Below are 23,819 nucleotides of genomic sequence, written 5' to 3'. Positions count from 1 at the left end.
CATCCACCAAGTATCGTCATAATCCGTCCACAACCTTGAGATATTGTGCTACATATCAATTTTCCTATCTCTCGATGGTGAAGAATCACCGATATCATCTAGTATCCGGATTGGGATCTTCACCAAATTCTAATCAATTCGTCCTGGTCTAACACTCAACCTGTCCACCAAGTCTCGTTTGAATCCGTCCCCAACTTTTTTGACATATCTTTGGTCACAGACAGACAGACAAACTGACAGACAGGGATAAAAAAAACATAACCTCCATCCACCTTTAGTGGCACAGATGATTACATCAATTGCAAATACTCTTACCATGCTTTTTTGTGTACATAGTCGAGGGTCGTGGAAGAGCTAGTACACTGAACGGATCAGGCTATAACAGACAAAAAGAGGACACAAAACACGCATGCATGGTGTGGACAAAATGGGTACAGAAGGAAACGCCAAGGATAGAAAACTGGAAAATTGGAAGGAGGAGGGATTTGTGTGGTGTGAACGAGGGCAGAAAAGATCATGGTTTTGGATCGGGGATGATCTGAGATGGTGGTGAACAGCTGTCTTGAAGACCTGGAGGGAAGTAGGGAATAAATGTTGTTCCTGGACCACCCCTCATTTCTCCATTCCCTTACATGTTAATTTTCCTCTCACCCTCATTTCCCCTAAACACCTCTATTTCTGCCACCCTGATCTTTACGATCCTTTTGGCCTTTTGACATACTAGCTATAGCACCTACTCTTATCCTCAATGTTGTTCATTAGACCACTCAAACAATGATCCTATGAATATTTGTTCCCTCTCACCCCCTTATGAACCTCCTAACATTTACCCTTATGGACCTATGATCCTTCTAGCCTTATGAACCTATGATCCTTCTAACCTTATGAACCTATGATCCTTCTAGCCTTATGAACCTATGATCCTTCTAACCTTATGAACCTATGATCCTTCTAGCCTTATGAACCCATGATCCTTCTAGCCTTATGAACCTATGATCCTTCTGGCTCTTATACAGGGTGTCTCAAAATACATGGAACCCATGTCACTGCTAATAATTCTGCCAATATTAATGTTCTTGTTTTTTTTCAGATTTGAAGAGAGGAGACCATAACAACTAATAATTATCAATCAAAATGCCTTGGACAAAGGAGGAAAAAATATTTTGCGTCACTACTTATTTGGAGACGAAATCATTCAAAACGGTGCAAGCAAAATTTTGCAGGAAGTTCAACTTCAACAACTATCCCCAGAAAAACCAAATTTATCGTTGGGCACACAAATTTCAAGCCACTGGATCAGTAAACAACCTCAACAAGAAGGCAGAAACACCCAGTTCTGGCAGGAAGCTGACTACAAGATCTCCTGACAATGTGAATGCGGTGAGACATTCTGTCGGAAGGAGCCCGAAAAAGTCCATCTGAAGACGTAGCCAAGAGCTGGGTCTTTCACGTGCGTCAGTGCAAAGAATCTTGATCAAGGATCTTCAGCTGTACCCATACAAGATCCAGATCAAGCATAAACTCACACCAGCTGACATGGCAAAACGTGTTGTGATGTGCCGGTGGTTCGAGAACAAGATCGAAGAGGATCATGACTTTCTTGATGATGTTTTGTTCAGCGACGAAGCACACTTCTTGCTCTGTGGGCATGTCAATAGCAAGAACAATGTATTCTGGGGCACACAAGCCCCAGACAAGGTTCTTCAGAGGCCCTTGCACTCTGTGAAATGCACGGCCTGGGTGGCCATCTCAAAACATGGCATAATCGGACCGTTTTCGTTTGAAGACGCAGACGAGGAGGCAGTCACTGTCACAAAGGAGCGTTACATTGTGGTGCTCAACAAGCTCTGGAGGGGACTTGGGAGACGTCGTGGCGTGAATCGAGATGTGCAATGGTTCCAACAAGATGGGGCAACTCCACATACAGCCAACATCACGATGGAGTGGCTGGACCACCGATTCCCTGATCGGCTGATCAGCAGGCGCCGCGAACCCGAGTGGTCTCCGCATTCACCCGATCTGAACCCCCCAGATTTTTTTAAATCTCTGGGGGTTCTTGAAAGACCACGTGTATGAGAATCGTCCTCAATCCATTTCTGAACTGAAAGTGGCCATCACCCAGAAGATTTGTGCCATCAGGAAGGAAGAGTGTGTCAGGGTGATTGACAACTTCGCTCGTTGGCTTCAAGTGTGTCTAAGGCACAAAGGCGGTCATTTGGAACATGTGCTCTAATAAATGTATCCTTTGAGCTAGAGACCTCAAATCTTCAGTTTTTTAAATTGTTATCATATCAGCTTCCAGGAAATGTAATCTTTTTTGGAGTTTCTTTTCTGAGTAATAAATTATTATCATGTTAATGGATTCCATCTATTTTGAGACACCCTGTACTATTGACACTGGCAGATCCTTATAAGGTCCTTATACACTGGCAGATCATCTAGTAGACCACTCAATCAATGATCCTACAAATATTTGTTTATGTGTGGGAAATAATTTAATTCTCTTACCACTCTCTTCACCATCTCATCCAACTCACTGGTATTTAAATTAATTCTCGTATTTGTTTTGTGAACTTTTTTACCAGTTGCCTTTTTAATAAGACTTATTTGATATTTTTTACATTCATTTTGTTTTCCATTTATATATCAAGGCTACCATACTCGAACCTTTTCTAATTAATAGCTCACTGTTGAGAAATGACGTTGTTTCACTTGGATAACTTCCCAGGAGTTCTCTTTGTCTTCTTTCCTGTTTTTCACACACACGCCCTCAGTTTCCCAAAAGCTGACAAGCAGTTCACTTCCCCGAAATACAATTTGTTCATTATAAAAAGAGAGGTCTCCGAACGGGACATTTAAACATTGTGAACGAAGATGAGCTTGTCTTATTCCAGTCTTTCCTCTGATGAAGAATACTCACCAGGACATTGGTAAGTTTCATTCAGAATTAAACACTGTTAATGAGAGCTTTGTATGTGATTAATTATATAACTAATTATTTATTTTTCCTCTTTATTACAGCAATTCAAATATGGTGAATATCCTGGCAGAATTTCAAGTTGTTTCTCAAGAGTTTCACAACGAACTGAATACGGGTTTGAATAACCTACCTCCGAGATGGAGGGCTCAGAATGAATTCAATGTTTCACCGTTCTTAGAAGATTCATGTGAAAGGTATGATACAAAATAAAAAACGAGATGTGTGTGCGTGTGTGTGTGTGTATGTGCGTGTATGTGTGTGTCTGTGAATAAAAGAGAGATCGAATTGTGAGGAACAGAAATGAAAAAACTAGATGTGTGTGCGTGTGTGTGTGTGTGTGTTTGTGTGTGTGTGTGTGTGTATGTGTGTGTGTGTATATGTGTGTATGTGTGTGTATGTGTGTGTGTGTGTGTGTGTGTGTGTGTATGTATGTGTGTGTGTGTGTGTGTGTGTGTGTGTGTGTGTATGTGTATGTGTGTGTGTGAATAAAAGAGAGAGATCGAATTGTGAGGAACAGAAATGAAAAAACGAGATGTGTGTATGGGTGTGTGTGTGTGTGTGTGTGTGTGTATGTGTGTATGTATGTGTGTGTGTGTGTGTGTGTGTGTGTGTGTGTGTGTGTGTGTGTGTGTGTGTGTCTGTGAATAAAAGAGAGATCGAATTGTGAGGAACAGAAATGAAAAAACGAGATGTGTGTGTGATGTTTTGTATGGCTTCTTTCAACGAAGTAATTTCTCTTTTTTTTGTCTGTAGTATTCACCTGGAAGAAGACACAGACGAGATTTTGTCTCTTGTCCAAAACGACCATCAGAGTCTGACCCTGGTAATTCATTATTCATCTCTCTGCCTGGCACCAATAAACGGGAGCTGACATTTATTTATTCATTGTCAATACGAAGTATCTTTCAATAATTTCTCATGTTTTTCTTTCTTTTTTCAAACAGAATACACCTGTTGAGATCAATGACCACAACCACGATCACGACCTCGATGACCACGACTATGAGTGGGATGCTTATGATCTCCCAAAGAGTGGTTATTTCCTGCCAACCTGTGATACCCTAAATTTTCATCTCGACGGTCTTGACACCAAACTCAATTTTTTGAGGTATGGTTTATTTTTTTAAATATCCTCATCCACTTTACCTTCTCCTTGCTTCACCCTATATTAATATTTTCTCTCCCCTCTTGTCTTTAACAGAAAGAGATTCAAAATCTGAAGACATCTGGTGCCTTTGACTTGTGCTGGGAAGAAATTGATGGCTTGTGCTGGGAAGAAGTTAAATATATACCTCAAGAAAAAAGTTTTAATAATATAAAGATTTTTATGTTTTCAATATTTATATGTGGTTATATTTGCTTTGTCCAGAATTATTTAATAATTAATGACAAAAAGAGAATAAAGGAAAAAGGGAGGGGAAAGTGCACCCCCTGCCAAAGACCCTTCACCCCCCTCATCCCACCCCTCCCCTTGTGTGTGGGGAAGATGGGGGTGAGATGAGGGGGGTGAAGGGTCAAGGGTGGGGGCACACAAGGGGGTGGGGGATGATGGGTGTGGTCTGTGTGGGCGTGGTCTGTGTGGGCATGGCTTATGATTTTATTTTTTATTTATATTTTATTACTAGTAATTAAATCAACTAATCTGGGTGGGGTGGATGAAAGTATGGATGGTTGTTGTTTAATGGCTTATCAGTTTTGTTTTTGTAATTCTTGTGAGTAAAATGAACCCAAGATTTCTTCCCCATTCATATCATATAATTTGTAGGTCCAAGGGACTGTATCCATTACATCAACGATTTCGAATAATTCATTAGTCCATTTTTTTGTATAACCTTTCTCAAAATGACTTTTCCATCTGTATATTCTTACAATATCACCAACTTTGAACTTCGGTTTTCTCAAATTAATCTCCTTTTCATATTCTAATTTTGTAAATGATTCTGACGGTTTTGATTTTGTTGATGAATGAACGGTATTATTGTAATTATCTACAATATCCTGAATTAAATATACCCACTGTTGAGAACCGAGTTGTGTGAATCTTTTTTTAGTTTCTCTTTCAAAGTACGATTAAAACGCTCAATAACAACTGCTTTTCCTTCATTAAAGGTGCTGTATAATTTAATACCCTCCCCCTTAAGAAATTTCATAAATTTTTTGTTATAGAACTCTGTTCCCTCATCAGTCCATAACTTCTTTGGTTTCCTTTTATTCCTATCAAATATTAGCTTAAAGGCTAACATTAAAGTATCACTCCTTTTATTTTTTAAAGGAACAACCCAGGCAAATCTACTCCTCAAATCAATAACGGTTAAAGCATACCTGTATCCCCTGTCATTATTCAATTCAATTAAATCAGCGGACTATATGTGGTCAGTGTCTTTGGAATAAACCTTCCTTCTTTTAAACATGGTGATTATAGGTTTGTGTAATTCTTCAGCCAAAAGCTCCTCAGTCTTGATGACATCATTAGAGCCTAATAGTTTTTTGAGGAATAACCAAGACCAAGTTTAAATTTAGCACTTATCATTTTTTTCACAATAAACCTATCAACTTTCTCTCTCAACGTAGGATTTCGTATCAAAGACAAATTATACAACATTTTTCTGTCTGCTTCATGTTTTTCATCCAATGTAGTGGTATTCCCATAAGCAATATCATGCTTCATACAAACTTCATCAACCCTATTTATAGGCTTGGACCAAGGTTTAGGATTGTCAGCCTCATCTAATCTTTTATCCAGGTTTGTTCCAGGACCACAGAAAGAATATCCAGGTAGATGTAGTTCCCCAGGAATTCCAGTTGTTGTAAATTTACTTCCTGACAGAAACTTTTGTATGTCTCCTCCACTTTTAGGAGAGATGAATTGACACGTTTTAGAGCCACACACTTGACATATTCCTTTTTGATAAACTATTATTTTTAGCTGTAACATAAGAGATATTTTTAGATTTCGTTTTATTTTTACATTTGAGACAATAACTCATATTTATTTATGAGAAAAAGTCCTATATAGTGCCAAAACCTTTTTGGTTTTCAACATATACATTTCTATCTTGATTTTTAAAATATAAAGAATCCTTAGGAATGTCTTCACTCTCTCCTCCATTTATTTACAAATAAAACTAACTAAAGTCAATAACACCAACATCATGAACTATATGACCTTTCTCTTCTTCATGAATATCTTCTCCCTGAACTCATCTCAGCAAATTTAAAAACCAATATCTTCGTAAGTCATTAATTCTTTATTTTCCTCTTCGGTGCATTGAGATTGATTTATTTGCCGTAATACCTTCAATCTTTCATTAATCTCAGGAATTGGTCATATTTTTATATTTTTCCTCCCTCTCTCTTTCCTCCCTTTCCTCCTTCTCCTTTTTCTCTCTTTCCTCCCTCTCCTCCCTTTTCTCCTTTTTCTCCCTTTCCTCCCTCTCCTCCTCCTTTTTCTCCTTTTTTCCCTCTCCTTCTCCTTTTTCTCCCTTTCCTCCTTCTCCTTTTTCTCCCTTTCCTCCTTCTCCTTTTTCTCCCTTTCCTCCTCCTTTTTCTCTCTTACCTCCTTCTCCTCAACTCCTTCCTCATCCCTTGCTACCCTTGAGTTTGAGCCCCAAAGAATATTATACATATACTCATCTGGATTTTGAGATATTCTTGTATCAATAATTATTTTTCTCATAATAGGATACCAATAAGATTTGTTGATGATTTCTAAAAGAGTTTTATATTTCATAACTTTGAGAAGTTCATTTTTATTTAATATTTTAATCAAGTCTCTATTTGTGGGTTTAACAATATCAGTATAAGGCCAGTTTTTTATGACAAAATTTCTATGTATATGCTCCAAATCATAAGGTATGTAATACCGAGCACCCTTTTCTTGTAGGTATCCCTGAATACAAAAATTATAATTCTCTTGTAGTCTTCTTCCTGCCATTTATGTATCAGAAATATATGTGAGATTAATATTATGACAGGTAATACCACCCTATCTTCCCACTACCAAATCGGTTTGTATTCCTCGGCTTTCTATCCTTATCTCATTACCTTCCTTCTTTGTCATGCTAACCATCGCGACACTATCATATATTTTTTAAATCTTAAAATCATGTATTTGTTGTTTACTAGTTGTACTTCCACATAACTCCTTATCCTCACCAAGCGGATAATATTCTTCTTTACGAGACTGATTAAAATCATGTAGGTCTTCTAAGTTTATTGAAAAAAACCAATTATACCCTAAATCAGGCATATCATACCCCCATTTATTAATTCGAATATTAACTATATGTCCTTCTTTATAAAATTCAATTGTAAGCAGATAGTTAAATTGAATGAGGAAAGGTGTATGGTCAGTATAACCAGGTGTTGTGGTTGTAAATTTTACTTGTTTAACAAAACGTGCTGTTTTATTTAAAGATATATATTGTGATAAATCACTGAATCTAATTAAGTCATTCACATCTGTAGGGTTTGGATAATTGATTAATTTATAAGTATTTTTCATATTAATATTTTTTGTTATATTATATTTTTGTCGTTCAGCCTGTGTCTTTGTATAATAATTTGATAAATCAATATCCTGAGAGGATTCTCCAAAGATAGAACCATCTTTTCCAACAAAAGTCATTTATATTAGATTTAAAATGACATCATAAAAATGTTCATTATTGTTGAGTTGAAATAATACATATAAACATAATTGACCACAACATTTAGAATTAATTTCTTGAACTTGAAATGTTTGATAAACACCATTCTGTAAGAATTGTATTACTTCAATAGGTGGTGGCATACCATAACTATCAAAATAATATTTATCCTGACTATAATGAATACAAACCCAATGAGAACCATTCTGTGTGTCTAAATTCATAATAATATTCTTTGTATTCTTGGACAACTTTGTTCATTCATCTCTCATACAAATAACCACATTATCAATTTTTAGTTTTTTACAATACTGAGCTCGTTCTATATTTGACGTTGTATTCTTTCCAAATTGTTTAAACCATTTATCCATTTATTTATGGGGAAGATACAATCCATTACCCCGTTTAGTTAGTTTAACACCCGCTTGAGCGATAGAGGAAAGCATATCTCCAACGAACCATCGAGCTTTATCAGGTAGACTTTCAAGTTTTTGAGCAAAATCTACAATTACACCACTTCCACTAATTTGTTTCTCCAACTCCTTGAGCAAAATCTACAATTACACCACTTCCACTAATTTGTTTCTCCAACTCCTTGTTATGTCTTTCCAATTCTTTTTGAGCTTTTAGTTGTGCCTTCCTTTCGTTAGCAGTTTTTACCGCTGCTGAAATACCACCAGTCAATGCTCCCGCCGCACTTAAACCAGCAAATAAAGGAATTAGAAACGGGAGAAATCCTCCACTCGTTTCCCTTGTTGAATATTTCTTTAACATAGGTTTTGTAATTTTAATTTTAAGTGATCCAACATCATTTAGTGTTTTCACCTGCTCTCTTGTGAGTAAAACATCAATTCTTACTGCTTCTTTTCTTTGAATTGTATTAACATTAATAATACAAGGCTTTTGATTTTGAATACAAGATGTTAATTTATTAAGATTGATTTGATTAACATATACCGGTTCTTTCCTACTCATTTATTTATGAGAAAAAATCTATGTGATATTAATCATAACACCATTATCTGTATTAATCTGTAATTCTGTTTCTTCCAAAAGCAAACAATATGTATTAACCTCTTCACTCTCCCCTCTTTCAATGTATAGAGAAGTATCCACTCAGTTTCTTTTTGAGAACTCAGGTCAATTGCGTAGATTGTATAAAGTTTTTGAAACGCAACCATATCCAAAATTGGATCATTATTACCGTTGCTTTCACACACCTTTTGGTAAGACTTGTAGGCTTCCGCATAATCATTTTTTTCCCAATCAATTTCCAATCTATCTGGCGGATAAAATGTGCCATCAAGAGAAACCCGAAGTTGTTTCACCTTGGCATGATCACTCAGCGCATTATTCTTATCAGTACCGTCCTCTCCATCTGGTTTAAAAAAAAATGAGCCATAGGTATCGTGGCTTTCCTTGAAGAACACCCAAATTCCAAGTGTAGGTAGTGTGTTCCAGTTTAACGTGTTGACATCTTCTTTTAAGGTATGATACATTTAGCGGGGTCTTTGAGTTAAGTCTTCTATTCAACCTCTCTTCCGTTTTAAGATTAGGAGTATATTCACTGATATACCAACACAAATCATTAATAACAAATTTATTATTGTCTCCAAAAGCATTTTCAGCCCCAAAAAGCAACCTATTTACATTATCATTCCTTTGTAGTTGAAATCTAATATTAAGCCCATACAAAACTTTGTCATAATCACAAAATCCAAATATACCTTTCAGAGGTACTGCTACGGTAAAACTATTCTCTGTTTCTGTATCATCATTATACATTGCCTTCCTTTGACTATAACCAGGGTCTGCGTTTGTACCCGTTGACATATCAGGAATAAAACCTTCAACAGCTCCCTTACCCATTCTATCACTAAACGAATATAGTGTAAATTTCATCATTTCAGATGTAGCAGAGACATAATCAACCGCTTCAACCTCTTGTGTTCCAATATACAGGTGGACACTATCAAACATTTTCCAGAAGAAATCATTTACGAGTGTAGCATTAGTATTATTTTCAGCCTTAGTGAATTTAAATTTACACAGCAAGAAACTATCAGCTATATTCAAGTAAGTTTGTTGATTATTTATTTCAAAACTTTTTGTTCCGTTTGAATTCCAGTCTGTTCCTGTTATAGCATTTACCTTAAAATAGTCTTCCTTTTTAGTGGAGTTTGAAATGATAATCGCATCATCCAAATCATAGATACTACCAATCGCTTCCATACTTGTATTTATATAGCATTAAAATCGTTGAAACCCTGACCCAAGTATTTTAATGATTTTTTGTCGTTCTTGTGAAGATAGTTGAGTTTTACCTTTTTTAATTTCTTTGATTGCTTGTAATTTATGAGACTCCTTTTGAGCATCTTTTATACTCTTTATTGCACCCGCAACTGAGCCCATGACAGAAGCAGTTGAACCAATTAGGTCTTTATGTTTAAGAATGGTTGAACCAATACCCATTAGAGTATCAATTATCCCATCTCCTTTATTTCTAAATTGATGACCCACACCCCGTTGTCTCTTTGGTTTATAGTATCCTCGACCAAGAAACATACCTTCACCCTTATAGTATGGTGAAAGGAACATCCCATCCCCTGTAATTATTTTATATTTTCCCAACTCGTGTTTTCTCACAATAACCATTATTTATTTATTGAAAAACTTCACGTAGGTGAATTCTGATGGATATAATTTCATCATTAAAGGATATCATACGATTATCTTGATCGGTTATCCTAAAATTTACTCTGTATATGGTTTTTCCTGACAGGTAAATAGACAAGATTTTTTGGTTCCATATTAAATTTATAACCAATCGGGGTTGAGTATGCGCTGAATTAAAATATTGTATTTGATCTTATTCCATCGTTATAAGCACCATCAATCAAATCACAATGAATTAATACTGAATTTATACCGGAGGATATTTGAATAACATTATCATTGTAAAACGTCCCGTTAGCTTCAATCTTTTTTGAAGAGAAACCCAATAGCTTTCCAAACGATTTTTCAATCGTGAAATCAACGTTATAATTATTTTAAAGTTTAATAGTTGATTTTGAAGTGTGTTTTTGAATATCTATTACAATAATTTTTGGTTCATCACCTTGTTCTTTCATAAGGCGAGAGACTTCAGAAGATATTTGAGAAATCTCGTAAGCTCCGGGTGAAACGGTTATAGTTTTATATCCACTTCCTGGATTATAACTAAACTTGTTGTTTTTCGCTGTGATATTAAAAAGGGTATTATAAGTTTCCATCGACAATAAAGATGCCTCATGTTCTTTTGTGGGGTCAAGTTGTAGTGGGTAAGGGAATGAAGCGGTGTGCTCGTTGTGCACTCGTTGTGAAATTAAAACTAAGAATTGTGCTTCTCATCTTATTTAATATCTAATAAAATATCTTTGTATTGACATTTATTAATTATTTTCATACTCATCAACTGATCTAAAATGGTGGATGCTTCATTAAAACAATTGTTCTTTCCAGCCTTCTTACTACCTAACAACAATAAATAGTCTAATAGTCTATTAACTAATTGTGATGGGTCATTTGGAAGAAAGCTAACACCCAAACCAAGCTTACTTAAAGCATCAATAATATGTTTCTCCTTCTCATTCTTCTTACTTTTACCAGCAACAGAAACTCCATAATCAAGTGAGTTTAGCAACTCAATATACTCTCTATCTTCCTCTCTTTCCATATCAAGTGGTTCATCAAAATATTTTGAACCACTGAATCCGGAGTTTGTTAGAAGAAACATTAATCTTGGAGTTAATTCAACATTTGGTTGAGCAGAACTTAAGAACACCAATTTATCATTAAATATCAATAACTTTTCTTTCACAAGATGGAACTGTGCTGGTTATTCTGTTGGAATGAGACCTGCTCTGGTTTTTGAATCCGCCGAATATTCATTGTTTTGAAGAGCTTCCACAACATAATTAGGGGGTTGATTTACCTCCTCAAGTTTCCGAAATAATCCTTCATCATCATGTTCTAATTCTCCAAGTTCTTGCTCTGTCATTTGACTAAAATCTTTGAGCATTTGAAGTTTTTTCGGAGTAAATTCTACCGTGGGAACTGTAGGTGAAATCGTTTGTTGAGTTTTTAAAAGTGGTTAAAAAAATTTCTCTTGTTTTCTTTCAAAGGCTTCTTCACCAGTTAGTTTCTGTCTCCGTTTCTTCTTTATCTCTTCCTGTTGCTTTACAACTTTTGAAAGCAACTCTTGATGTTCTTTAAACTTTCTTGCTCTTTCTTCGGTATTCATCTTCTGTATTTATTTATTGAAAAATATCATTTAATGAATTGTAAAGGTCAATGGGAAAATTTTCCTTTTCTTCGTCATTATAGTAAATGTGTTGAAATAAATCCTTTTCTTTAAATATTTCATCAAATTCTTTATTGGTATTAATACAAGTTGTTATTTCTTCTTCACGAATACTTGTATCTCTGCTTTTCATACGTTTGCGTTGAGTCTCCTCATCGATATCAAAACCGAATGATAAAATCTTAACTCCATCACCACGCAAATGTTTAATAATTTGTCTCATTCTTCAGGATTAGTTTCTAAAATCCCAAGACCGTTAGATTTTACTTTATTTAACTCACTCTTACAATGTGAATAATTTGTAGAACCAAGAGAGACCTCAAATATTTGACCTTCGTTCCTCAATCGCATATGTTCCTCCATTGAAATGTAGTAATAATCTTTCCCTTCTACTTCTCCTGGTCGCATTGCTCTGGTTGTAGTACCTACAAAACGAATCATAGGGTGTTTTAAAAAAAAACTTACAATCTTTTCATTTTTACTATTCAAGAGTTTAGATTTATGAAAGTTCTTTCCTGAAGCAGATTTACCCACAAGATTAATAATAATAGTTGTCATTTATGTGTGTAAAATATCAGTTAGTATCTCATCTTGTTTCACAACAATATATTTATATTTTCCAATCGTGTGTTTCATATAATTTTCAAATTCCTTCTTACTACATAATGTAGAACAATTATCTCTCCAAAAATTATTTGTATCTATTGAATTCAACCTAAATAAAATAAAAGTATTAGCATTGTTTCTTATTGAGCGCCAAAGGAGTTGAAAATATGACTGACTAAGATAAATACAATTACAAGAAGAATGTCTCCCTCTTGTATAGTAGCTATCCATTACTGTTTGGTTTCTCTCATTAACACAATCATCAAAGATAACGAGGTTCTTTTTTGATTTATCTAAATCTTGGGGTGAAGGTATATCATCCGTATTATCACTGAGAATACAAGTTATGGGTTTTGGTTTCGGTTTTGATTTCTGTGCATCACAAAATAATTGTATTAAAACTTCAATAATATAATCATTTAGTTTGTTTTAAAGTTTAAATAAACCGATAATGTCTTCCTTTTTAAGACCCGCATTAAAACCCTGTGAGAGTAGTTGATACTCGGGTTGAAAACTTGACTTCGTAAAAATTATTAAATTATCATAATCTAAAAAATTAGGACTAAGGAGCATCTTTAAAAGCAAACAGGTTTTTCCACATCCGCTTGAACCAACTATTAGACATCTCAATGAATTTGGAATATTTTTATGGCTATTAAATTTTATCTTATTTTCCCAAACGGGTAAAAAATCATTCATTTATATATTTGGAAAACAAGTCATCTAACTTTTTTGAGCATTTTTAGAAACTCTATATGTTATCCTAAGTTTAGGTTTAATTTCAAAAGAATTCATTATTTTATTTATATAGTATCTTGTATTAACATTTCCATTAAAATTATTTTGAATAATAAATATCATTAAACCCTTATACATTTCCTCAATACAAATAGTCTCTTCCCTTGTAAGAAATGGTGTATTATCATCATAATGCTTAACATTCATCTCTCTTATTAATCTAGTAAAGTAATTCATTTTTGGTTCTAATTTAAAAGAGTTATATATATATTTTTATTTTTTTATTATCATTAATTAAAATTAAATCACAGAAAATACATTGTTTATATGAACCCTCATTATTAAGCCCTATTCTACCACAACGGCCGCAGATTTCTAAATTATCATATGGAAAGTCTGGAAATACTAAATCTCCTTCAGAATTTATCATATTTAAACAGTAAATTTTTACTTAAACTAAACGCAAGTTTATTAATTAATAAATACAATGTTTCAAAGCACAAAATACAAATTTCAATCAATCTCTACTTCGGTGGAAGATATAGAAAAATATGTCAAAGATGTTAAATTGAACAAAGATAAATATGGAAATTTTTGGGTAAAACCAGTTATGGAAAATAACATGAGCCCCTCTATTTCATTTAAAGGAAGAGCTCTAACTATACCTGGAAAGACATCCAATAAAGTAAATCTAACAAAAGTTTCTCCTCTACTCCTGGCAATTTATTCAAAGCTTGAAAAAGTGATCGGACGCGATATGAGTGGGGTTTTTTTAATGAATGATAAGACCATCAACAATACACGTGGAGAAATTTGTATTTTCTTTAATAATCCAAAGGGTGTAGATCTAAGTAAAATGAATGATGTTAATATTTCTGGTGAAATGTCATTTAGTTCTATGATAATTAGAGATTATTTTAAGATAACTTTCGATATTAAAAATGTAGTGATTGAATCCGTTAATGAAAGAAAGTATATTGGTATAGATGGAAAGGTTTTTGCTGCTTATTAAATATGAGTCATTACAGCAGTGAAGATTTTACTATTTCATTGAACTTGGACGATAGTGATGATAGTATTTCATTGAACTCGGACGATGGTGATGATAGTATTTCATTGAACTCAGATGATAGTTATGATACTAATAGTTTGTGCTCAAATGATAGTTATGAGAGTAGTGACTGAGATTTTGATGATTGATGACTCCGAGTATGATTCTGAGTATTCATGTGGTAGTTATGACTCAGATGATTGAGTGAAAAAGTGTTTTAGTTTAAGCACAGCGATATATATAAAACGGAGCTGTAAAGCTCAAAAGTGTTTCATTTTAAGCACAGCGATATATATAAAACGGAGCTGGAAAGCTCAAAAGTGTTTTATTTTAAGCACAGCGATATATATAAAACACCACGTTTTCTCACGCTATAAATATGGTTTATTGTGATACTTGCGAGAAGGAAGTAAAATATTATAAACAACGTATTCTCACCGCAAAACATACATACAACATTCTTAGCAAACTTTCCCCTCTTCCACCTAAAACAAGATATTGTAAGGTCTGTAAATCAACCACCCTCAAGAAGGGGTTTAAAGCCCATCTTAAAACAAACAAACACTTGTCAAAATTGTTTACTATTAAGAATACTGATGGTGCTTTCAAAAATCATATCAGAATACACATATTTGACTTTCATCCTCCTTGCCCCAATTCAATTGTTGAGGCTGTGGATATCATCAAACCCTCTGTGAAAGATTTTATTGAAAAGACTCTTATTGAGTTGAAATCAATCAAGTTCTATATGGGTATTAAAATGAAAATCTCAAAAGAAGATCCATTCACTGGTGATGTTTTCACTGATACAGCTTACATGAGAACAGACACACTTTATAACAACATACAATCAGGTCAATCCTGTTTATGATCAACTGATCAAGCAAGAACAAGAACAAGAACTTGAGCATACTATTACTGGAAGTGGTTTCAATATAGATGGGATACTATTTATTGACATTCATATTCTTAAATCAGATCCTCTAAACGCTTCTTCTTACATTGATTTACCTAGTGTTATCAAAAATAGAAAAGCAGTTATCAATATCAAAAATAAAGACAATAAATATTTTCTCTGGTCTATTCTAGCACATCTACATCCACAAGATAGTCATGTTGAAAGAGTATCTCATTATAAAAAATATGAGAATACGTTGAATACAAAAGATCTAAATTTTCCAATGACTTTAAATGATATTCCTAAATTTGAAAAGATGAATAATTTATCAGTTAATGTTTATGGTCTGACGGAAACAAACAACATTCAGATTTTAAACCTTTCTGAAAATTATAATCAAACTCATATTAATGTTCTATATTTTAATTCAGAGGAAAATTCACATTATACATACATCAAAGATATTACAAAATTAATAAAACCACAAGTATGTAAAAGAACAAATAAAATATATATTTGTATGCGTTGTCATAACTTCTTCCATACACAAGAAAGATTAGATAAACATTGAAATTATTGTGGTGATCATAAATCGACGGTAATCAATATGCCTAAAGAAGGCTCAAAGATCTCATTCAAAGATGAAAAGAAAACAATAAAACATCCATGCTTTTTCTGGTCTTCATCAATGATCTCTCTGACTCTCTTGAAAATCCTCTCTATCTCTTTGCTGACGACTCTACTCTCTGTCGCTCCATTCCTCATCCCTCAGATCGGCAGTCTGCAGCCTCCTCACTCTCTGCAGACCTGGACAAAATCACAGACTGGTCAAACAAGTGGAACATGTCTTTCAATCCTGACAAATCTCACACTCTTACAATGTCTCTCCGAAAGGACCGACTGGACAACCCTCCCATCTACTTTCTCAACAATCCTCTCCAAGAAGTTCTGTCGCTCAAGCTTTTGGGTCTCACTATCTGCCATGATCTTTCTTGGGAAAACCACATTTCCAAGCTGGCCTCCAAAGCCAGTCGCCGACTGGGCATCCTCCGTCGTGCGAAGTCCTTCCTTGGCACACCTGAGCTCCTCACCACATACAAGGCTTTCATCCGCAGCTCAATAGAATACTGTTCCCCCCTCTGGGCTGGTGCTCCTGCCTCACACCTTGCTCGGCTTCACGCTGTTGAGGCCAAAGCTTTCAGAATCATTGGAATCTCCTGCGATGTAGTCAACACCGAGGGCCTTTCACTCACTCACCGCAGGCAGGTTGGTGGTCTTTCTGTCTTCTACCGACTCCTCTCCGGCCTTGCTCCCCCAGCTCTCTCTGTGCTCTGTCCCCCCAATATTCCTTCAGGTCGCACAAGATCTGCCTGCAACCCTCTTATGGTTAAACTGCCAAAGTCTAGGCTCTCTGCTCACCTTCACTCTTTCAATCCCCTTTTCTCCCGCCTCTGGAACAAACTCCCCCACTCCCTTCAATCCCACTCCTCCCTCCAGGTCTTTAAAACAGCTGTTCACCACCATCTCTTATCTTCCCCCATCGAAAACCTTGATCTTTTCTACCCCCGGTAATTCACCCCAGAGTCCTTGCAGTGTTCATATGCTTTATTCCTCTCCCACCTCCCCCCAAGTCCTCCCGATGTCCCTGCTCTCAAATGTTGTGTTTGTGTCCTTCCTCCTCTTCCCCCTCTCTTTTGTGTCCTTCCCCCTCTCTCCCCATCTTGTCTGCCGCTCCCCTTGTTTTTTGTGTTTTGTGTGTCGGTTTGTCTTTTTGTGTGATTAATGTTAGCTCTTTCACGAGCCTCGATCTTGTATACAAAAAAATAAAAATAAAAAAAAATAAAAATCCATTTGTTATATATGTTGATTTTGAAAGTATTCTCGAAAAAATTGATACTGCTTCTCCAGATCCAAAAGAATCATACACAAATAAATATCAAAAACATACTCCTTGTAGTTTTTGTTATTATATCAAATCATCCGTTGATTATGAATATAACAAGTTAGAGGAGTATAGAGGCTCAAATACCCCAGAGGAGTTTGTGAAACAACTAGAAAAAGACTGTGTTCGATTAACCAAGATAATGAGAGAAACCAATAAACCAATGTCCTTGATGAGTGAAGAGAAAAGGGAATTTAGAAAAAACAATGTCTGTCATATTTGTGAGGAGAAAATTGGTGAAGGCCTAAAGGTTAGAGATCATTGTCATCTCACTGGTAAATATAGAGGTCTGGCTCATCAAAGTTGTAATATTAATTATAAACTCCCCTCTTTCATTCCTGTCTTTCTTCATAACAACGCTCATTATGATACACATCTATTTATCAAGGAACTCTCAAAGACTTCTGGAAGTATCTCAGCAATTCCAAACACAGATCAGAAATACATTTCATTCACAAAAACAATTCATACATCTCCTATAACTCAGATCAGATTTCTTGATACATTTAAATTCATGGCAAGTCCATTGGTTAACTTGGTTCAAAATCTAAAAGAGTTTCCATGTCTTTCAGAGTATTTTTCAGACAAAGATTTACTAACACAAAAGGGAATTTATCCCTATGACTATATGGGCTCATTTGAGAGATTCAATGAAACACAACTTCCTTCAAAAAAAATTTTCTTTAATAAATTAAATAATAGTCATATATCTGATAAAGATTATGTACACACACAAAATGTTTGGGAAAAATATAACATCAAGAATCTTGGTGAGTATCACGATTTGTATCTCAAAACTGATGTGCTTTTGTTGGCTGATGTGTTTGAGGCTTTCAGAACAATCTGTCATTCTGGATATGGATTGGATCCTGCTCACTATTACACTGCCCCTGGATTGGCTTGGAGTGTTATGTTAAAGATGGCTATGCAAGAGTTGGATCTTATAACAGATGTTGATATGCTCTTGATGATTGAGAAGGCAAAGAGGAGGAATTTCACAAGTCTGTTCAAAGAGATATGCTAAAGCAAATAACAAGTACATTCCAGATTATGATCCATCGGTAGAGAGCTCCTACTTGATGTATTATGATGCGAATAACTTGAATGGGTGGGCAATGTCTCAAGCACTTCCTTATGGTGGTTTGAAATGGGGTAAAGAGAAATATCAGAAGAAAGTTCTACAAAATCTCTGTATATCAACACAAAAAGAATTGGATGAAACAAAGAAGGGATATTATTTTGAGGTTGATTTAAAATATCCAGAGGAACTCCATAACCTACACAAAGATCTCCCGTTTGCTTGTGAAAAGGAAAGTGCAAAGAAGGAGTGGTTAAGTGATTATCATCAATCATTTAATGTAAAGGGCATCAGAGAAGCTTCTAACAACACTATACAACAAGAAAAATTATGTGCTCCATCAAAGAAATTTGAGACAATGTCTTTCAAAGGGTCTTTGTTGAAAAGATACATAGGATTCTCAAGTTTAATCAGAGTCATTGGTTGAAAGAGTACATTGATTTTAACACACAACACAGGATTGAATCAAAGAATGATTTTGAGAAAGACTTTTATAAGTTGATGAATAACGCTGTATTTGGAAAAACGATGGAGAATGTTAGAAAGAGACAAAACATTCGTCTATCAACATCATGGAAACAAGCATCAAAATTGATCAACAGACCAAGCTTCTCGAGAGTAGAAGTTTTTACGGAAAACTTTTGTGCGATACATTTGATGAGAGAAAGCGTTGAGATGGACAAACCTATTTACATTGGTACCTCAATACTTGATTTATCAAAGTCCTTGATGTATGATTACTTTTACAATAACTTGAGGAAGAAATATCAAAATGATGTTAATCTACTTTATATGGATACAGATAATAATAATAATAATAATGCATTTATTTTATATAGCGCTTTTCAGGAAGCCCAAAGACGCTTTGACAGAGTGCAAAACATAATGCATAGCAAAACATAAAGACAATTGCAAAAAAGAAGAATCAATAGGGAAATATTCAAAGCACAAAGGAGGGAGAAGGAGAGGAGATAGTCAGGGGTTAGATGCTGTGGGTTAAATGTTGAATGCAGTGTTGAACAGGTGGGTCTTGAGTGATGTTTTGAATGTGGTGAGTGAGGAGGAGTCTCTGATGGTGTGAGGTAGCGAGTTCCAGAGGGTGGGAGCAGCGATGGAGAAGGCCCTGTCCCCCCAGGATCTAAATTTTGTCCGGATGGGGGGGGGTCAGGAGGTTGGTACCAGCAGAGCGGAGGTTGCGGGTGGGAGTGTGTCTGGAGAGGAGGTCAGCCAGGTAGGATGGGGCCAGGTTATGGAGGGCTTTGTAGGTCAAGAGGAGGATTTTGTACTGGATTCTCTGGGAGATGGGGAGCCAGTGAAGCTTGTAAAGGACGGGGGTGATGTGGTCACGGGTCCGGGAATGGGTGAGTAGACGGGCAGCGGAGTTCTGAATGTATTGGAGTTTATTGGTAATTGTTGAGGGTGAACCATAAAGGAGGCTATTGCAGTAGTCCAGACGGGAAGTGATGAAGGCGTGGATGAGGGTTTCTGCAGCCACGGAGGAGAGGGATGGACGGAGACGGGCGATGTTTTTCAGGTGAAAGAAGGCTGTCTTTGTGATCTGTTTAGTGTATTTGTCGAAGGAGAGGGTTTGGTCAAAGATGATGCCAAGATTCCGGATGTGAGGGGAGGTGGATACTGGGAAACCGTCGATGTTGAGGGCAAAGTTATGGGTGGACTTGGTGAGCGTTTTTGGGCCAATGATGATTATTTCAGATTTATCACAGTTAAGTTTGAGGAAGTTGATTTGAAGCCAGGATTTTATTTCAGTGATGCAGTTTGTCAGGATAGAGTGGGTGGCGGTGGAGATGGACTTGGTGGAGATGAAAAGCTGGATGTCATCGGCAAAGCAGTGGAATTTGGAGACCATGACGGCGGATTAAGTGACCGAGGGGGGACAGGTAAAGGATGAAGAGGAGGGGGCCAAGAACTGAACCTTGGGGGACACCTTGGGGGGGGGAGCAGTGGGGGATTTGCAGTTATTGATGGAGATGAACTGACGTCTGTCAGAGAGGTATGATTTAATCCAAGAGAGGGCAGTGCCGGTAATGTTAAAGGTGGTTTCAAGTCGGGTGAGGAGGATGGTGTGATCGATGGTGTCAAAGGCGGCGCTGAGGTCGAGGAGGATGAGAATGTTGAGGTTGCCAGCGTCAGAGGAGAGGAGAAGGTCGTTGGTGATTTTGAGGATAGCAGTTTCAGTACTGTGGTTGGAGCGGAATCTGGATTGGAATGTTTCATACAGGTTATTGGCAGAGAGGTGATGTTTGAGTTGAGTGGCTACAGCGCGTTCCAAAACCTTTGACAGAAAGGGTAGGTTGGAGATGGGTCTGAAGTTATTTAGGGTGTCAGGGTTTAGTCCAGGTTTTTTCAGAATGGGGGTAACAGCAGCAATTTTGAGGGAAGGTGGGACGATGCCTGTAGACAGGGAGGAGTTTATTGTTGCAATGATAAGTGGAGAGAGAGCAGAAAGGGAGGCCTTGACAAAGCTGGAGGGGATGGGGTCAAGAGTGCAGGTGGCAGTTTTCATTCCGATGAGGAGTTCAGAGAGGTCAGTAGGGGAGACTGGGGAGAATTGAGACAGGGGATGGCAGGATAAGGGGGGGCAGGTGGTTTGAGGGGGAGCGGGTGCGGCGGTGGTCAAGCTGTTGTAGATGTTTTCAATTTTGCGTTGGAAGAATGAAAGGAAGGAGATGCATTTGTCTATTGTGAATGACTGGGTGGTGGTGTTCAGGGGGCTGAGGAGTTTGTTTATTGTAGAGAAGAGTGCTTTTGGGTTTACGGAGCCAGAGTGGATAATTTGAGAGTAGTAGGCGGAGCGGGCGCGGGAGAGGGCATCTTTATAGTGTTGTATGTGGTCCTTGTAGGCCTGGGAGTGAACTGTGAGACCTGTTTTATTGCGGAGTCTTTCAAGTTGGCGAGCACGAGTTTTCATCAGGCGGAGTTCAGGGGTAAACCAGGGAGCAGAATGGGTGAAAGAAACTGTTTTGGTTTTTATAGGCGCAAGTTGGTCAAGGCAGGAGGAGAGAGTGTGGTTGTAGTAGTCAGTGAGGTCAGAAGGGGTGTGGAGGTCAACGAAGGGAGAAGTGGACATTTTTTCAGAGAGGGTCGATGAGAATGAGGCAGGTGAAAGAGCGTTTAGCTTACGGAAGTTGATAGTGCGATAATGCCTTGGTGCTGGGGTGGGGATGTTGATGGTCAGAGTGATGGCTAGGTGGTCAGAGAGAGTGAGGTCAGAGCCAGAGAGATGGTGCAAAATTAGTCCAGTAGAGCAGACAAGGTCCAAAATGTGACCACGGTTATGGGTAGGAAAGTTGACATGTTGAGTGAGGTTAAAGCAGGTGAGTAAATCAGTGAAGTCAGTGGTTAGCGTGGAGTCAGTGGAGTCCATGTGGATATTGAAATCACCAAGGAGGAGGATTGAGGGGGAGAGGGAACATAGCTGGGTCAGAAAGTAGGAGAAGTCAGACAGGAATGATGGGTGTGGTTTGGGAGGGCGGTAGACAACAGCCATGACTGACTGTGTGTGACCAGAGAGTTTAAAAGCCAGGTGTTCAAATGATGGAGCAGATGAGATGGAGATGAGGTTGGTCTTGATGTCTTGTCGGTGAATAACGGCAATTCCACCACCTCGGCCCTCCGAGCGTGGTTTATTGATGTAAGAATATCCATTGGGTGTGGTGAGGTTGAGCGTGTAGTAGTCCAGTGGTTGTTGCCAGGTCTCAGTGAGACAGAGAAAGTCCAGTTTATTTTCCAGGATGTAGTCGTTCAGGATGAGGCATTTGTTGTTGAGGGACCGGGTATTGAACAGGGTGAGCTTGATGTTGTTTTGTATGGCGGGTATGAATCCAGGTGATTTGGCCAGGGTTCGCAGACAGGAGGTGCGATTTTGTGCGTTGTTGTGACCAGGTGTGTTGGGACGATGAGTGGGAGTGCGCTGAGCCGACCAGAGGATGGGGATGGAGTGACCTGATTGTAAATAAACAAACTTACGACCGGAGCCACGGTGAATGTACCTGAGTCGACGCAGGAGTCCATTCGATTTGATTGCAGAGATGCATGATGGGGTGGAGCGGGTTTTAAGCAGGAGAAGCCTTGCGGCGGAGTACCGCAGAGCCATGCCAGCAGGAGCGAAGGGACGAGCACGAGGCCAAGGGTGAGGAGGCGAAACAATCGACACAACCCACGGGAGTGGGCCCGAGGAAACAGCGAAGGAGCCGAGCAGGTGAAGCCAGGAGCAGAGCCGGAACCATGCAGAGGGCAGACAGGAGCGAAGAGACGAGCACGAGGCCAAGGTTGAGGAGGCAAAGCGGCAAATGCAGTGGCAAACGACCGCCGCCGCTAATCAAGATCACGGCGGCAAACCGCCACCACCGCCGCTGCAAACAATGGGCGGCACAACCCACGAGAGTGAGCCCGAGGAAATAGCGAAGGAGCCGAGCAGGTGAAGCCAGGAGCAGCAGAGCAGAGCCGGGACCGTGCAGAGGAAGACTCAATGGCCAAAAATCCGCCACGACCACCAGGAAAGCAAGATACGGACAATGGTCCAGTCAGAGAAGCGGCGAGCAAGTGACGCCAGCGTCCTCTCACGACCAGACAGGAAACCTGTCCAGGTTTTTATTTTACAGATAGTTTTATTGTCCAGGTTTACAGATAGTTTTATTTTGAAAATTAATACTGATGATGTTTATTCAGACATGAAAAAGGACATTAATATCTATGATACAAGTAATTACAGTCCAGAGAGTGAGTTGTTCTCTTCTAAAAATAAAAAGGTGATTGGAAAGTTCAAGGATGAATTAGGAGGATATGTTATGAGTGAATTTGTGGGATTGAGGTCAAAGGCCTATGCTTATAAAGAAATTGTGAATAACGTTGAAAAGACTGATAAGAAGTTAAAAGGTGTAAAGAAAAATGTTATTAAAGAAACAATAAACTTTAAGGATTATTATAACTGTTTAACAAAGAAAGAAGAGTTTAGAAAGATTAATGGAATGAGAAGTTATAAATATCAATTATATTCAGAAGTGGTGAATAAGAAAGCATTGGGGGCTTTTGATGATGAGGTTTATTTTAGAAAATGGATTGATAGTCTCCCTTATGGTTATAAGTGTTAAAATATATATAAGTGATAAGATATATAAGTGATAAGATATATATAAGTGATAAGATATATAAGTGATAAGATATATACAGACTTGGCATTTAATATGGAATATTTTTTTTGTGGGGGTGAACTTACTTTTCAAGATGACTTAGAACCAAAAGTTCATTGGAATTATGTTGAAATTATTCTAGATTTTGTTAATGTGACCTTTAAAAGAAACAAAAACCACATTTGACATTTCGAAGCAAATAAATTGATCCTTGAAAGTGATGTAAACTGATATCGAACTCAATTCACGGACAGTACTGTGTTAAACTTCTGTACGTTTTCCAGAAGTATCTCTTTATTTTGCACATTAGCCAAAAAAAATTTCAACAAAAACAAAAGCTAAATTATGACTGGGATTACGGACAGTAAAATTACAGTTCAGTACT

The 23,819-nt window shown here is 37.3% G+C and overlaps 2 protein-coding genes across 2 annotated transcripts in view; both read left to right on the top strand.

The window, feature by feature from the left end:
• The window catches only part of LOC137435114 (1-phosphatidylinositol 4,5-bisphosphate phosphodiesterase beta-1-like), a 244,230-nt gene that overhangs the window by 99,209 nt on the left and 121,202 nt on the right, over nucleotides 1–23,819 (top strand). The window lies entirely within an intron of this gene.
• Nucleotides 2,902–4,343, top strand: LOC144893654 (uncharacterized). Its single transcript, XM_078784642.1, has 4 exons — nucleotides 2,902–3,174; nucleotides 3,734–3,803; nucleotides 3,925–4,088; nucleotides 4,182–4,343. Exons 1-4 carry the CDS (start codon nucleotides 3,032–3,034, stop codon nucleotides 4,198–4,200), a joined length of 396 nt encoding a protein of 131 aa, XP_078640768.1. The 5' UTR covers nucleotides 2,902–3,031; the 3' UTR covers nucleotides 4,201–4,343.

The sequence above is a fragment of the Myxine glutinosa genome, chromosome 9 (assembly GCF_964187855.1).
Source record: "Myxine glutinosa chromosome 9, kmMyxGlut1.1, whole genome shotgun sequence".
NCBI lineage: Eukaryota > Metazoa > Chordata > Myxini > Myxiniformes > Myxinidae > Myxine > Myxine glutinosa.
The sequence above is the reverse complement of the archived record's forward strand: the minus strand, read 5'-3'. Positions and strand labels throughout refer to the sequence as shown.

What these genes read in the sequence shown, in the direction of transcription:
- LOC144893654 (XM_078784642.1), top strand. Translation starts at nt 3,032, where the DNA reads ATGGTGAATATCCTGGCAGAATTTCAAGTTGTTTCTCAAGAGTTTCAC. An exon ending in TTAGAAGATTCATGTGAAAG is followed by an intron (nt 3,175 to 3,733) that starts GTATGATACAAA and finishes TTTTGTCTGTAG; the next exon opens with TATTCACCTGGAAGAAGACA. An exon ending in ACCATCAGAGTCTGACCCTG is followed by an intron (nt 3,804 to 3,924) that starts GTAATTCATTAT and finishes TTTTTCAAACAG; the next exon opens with AATACACCTGTTGAGATCAA.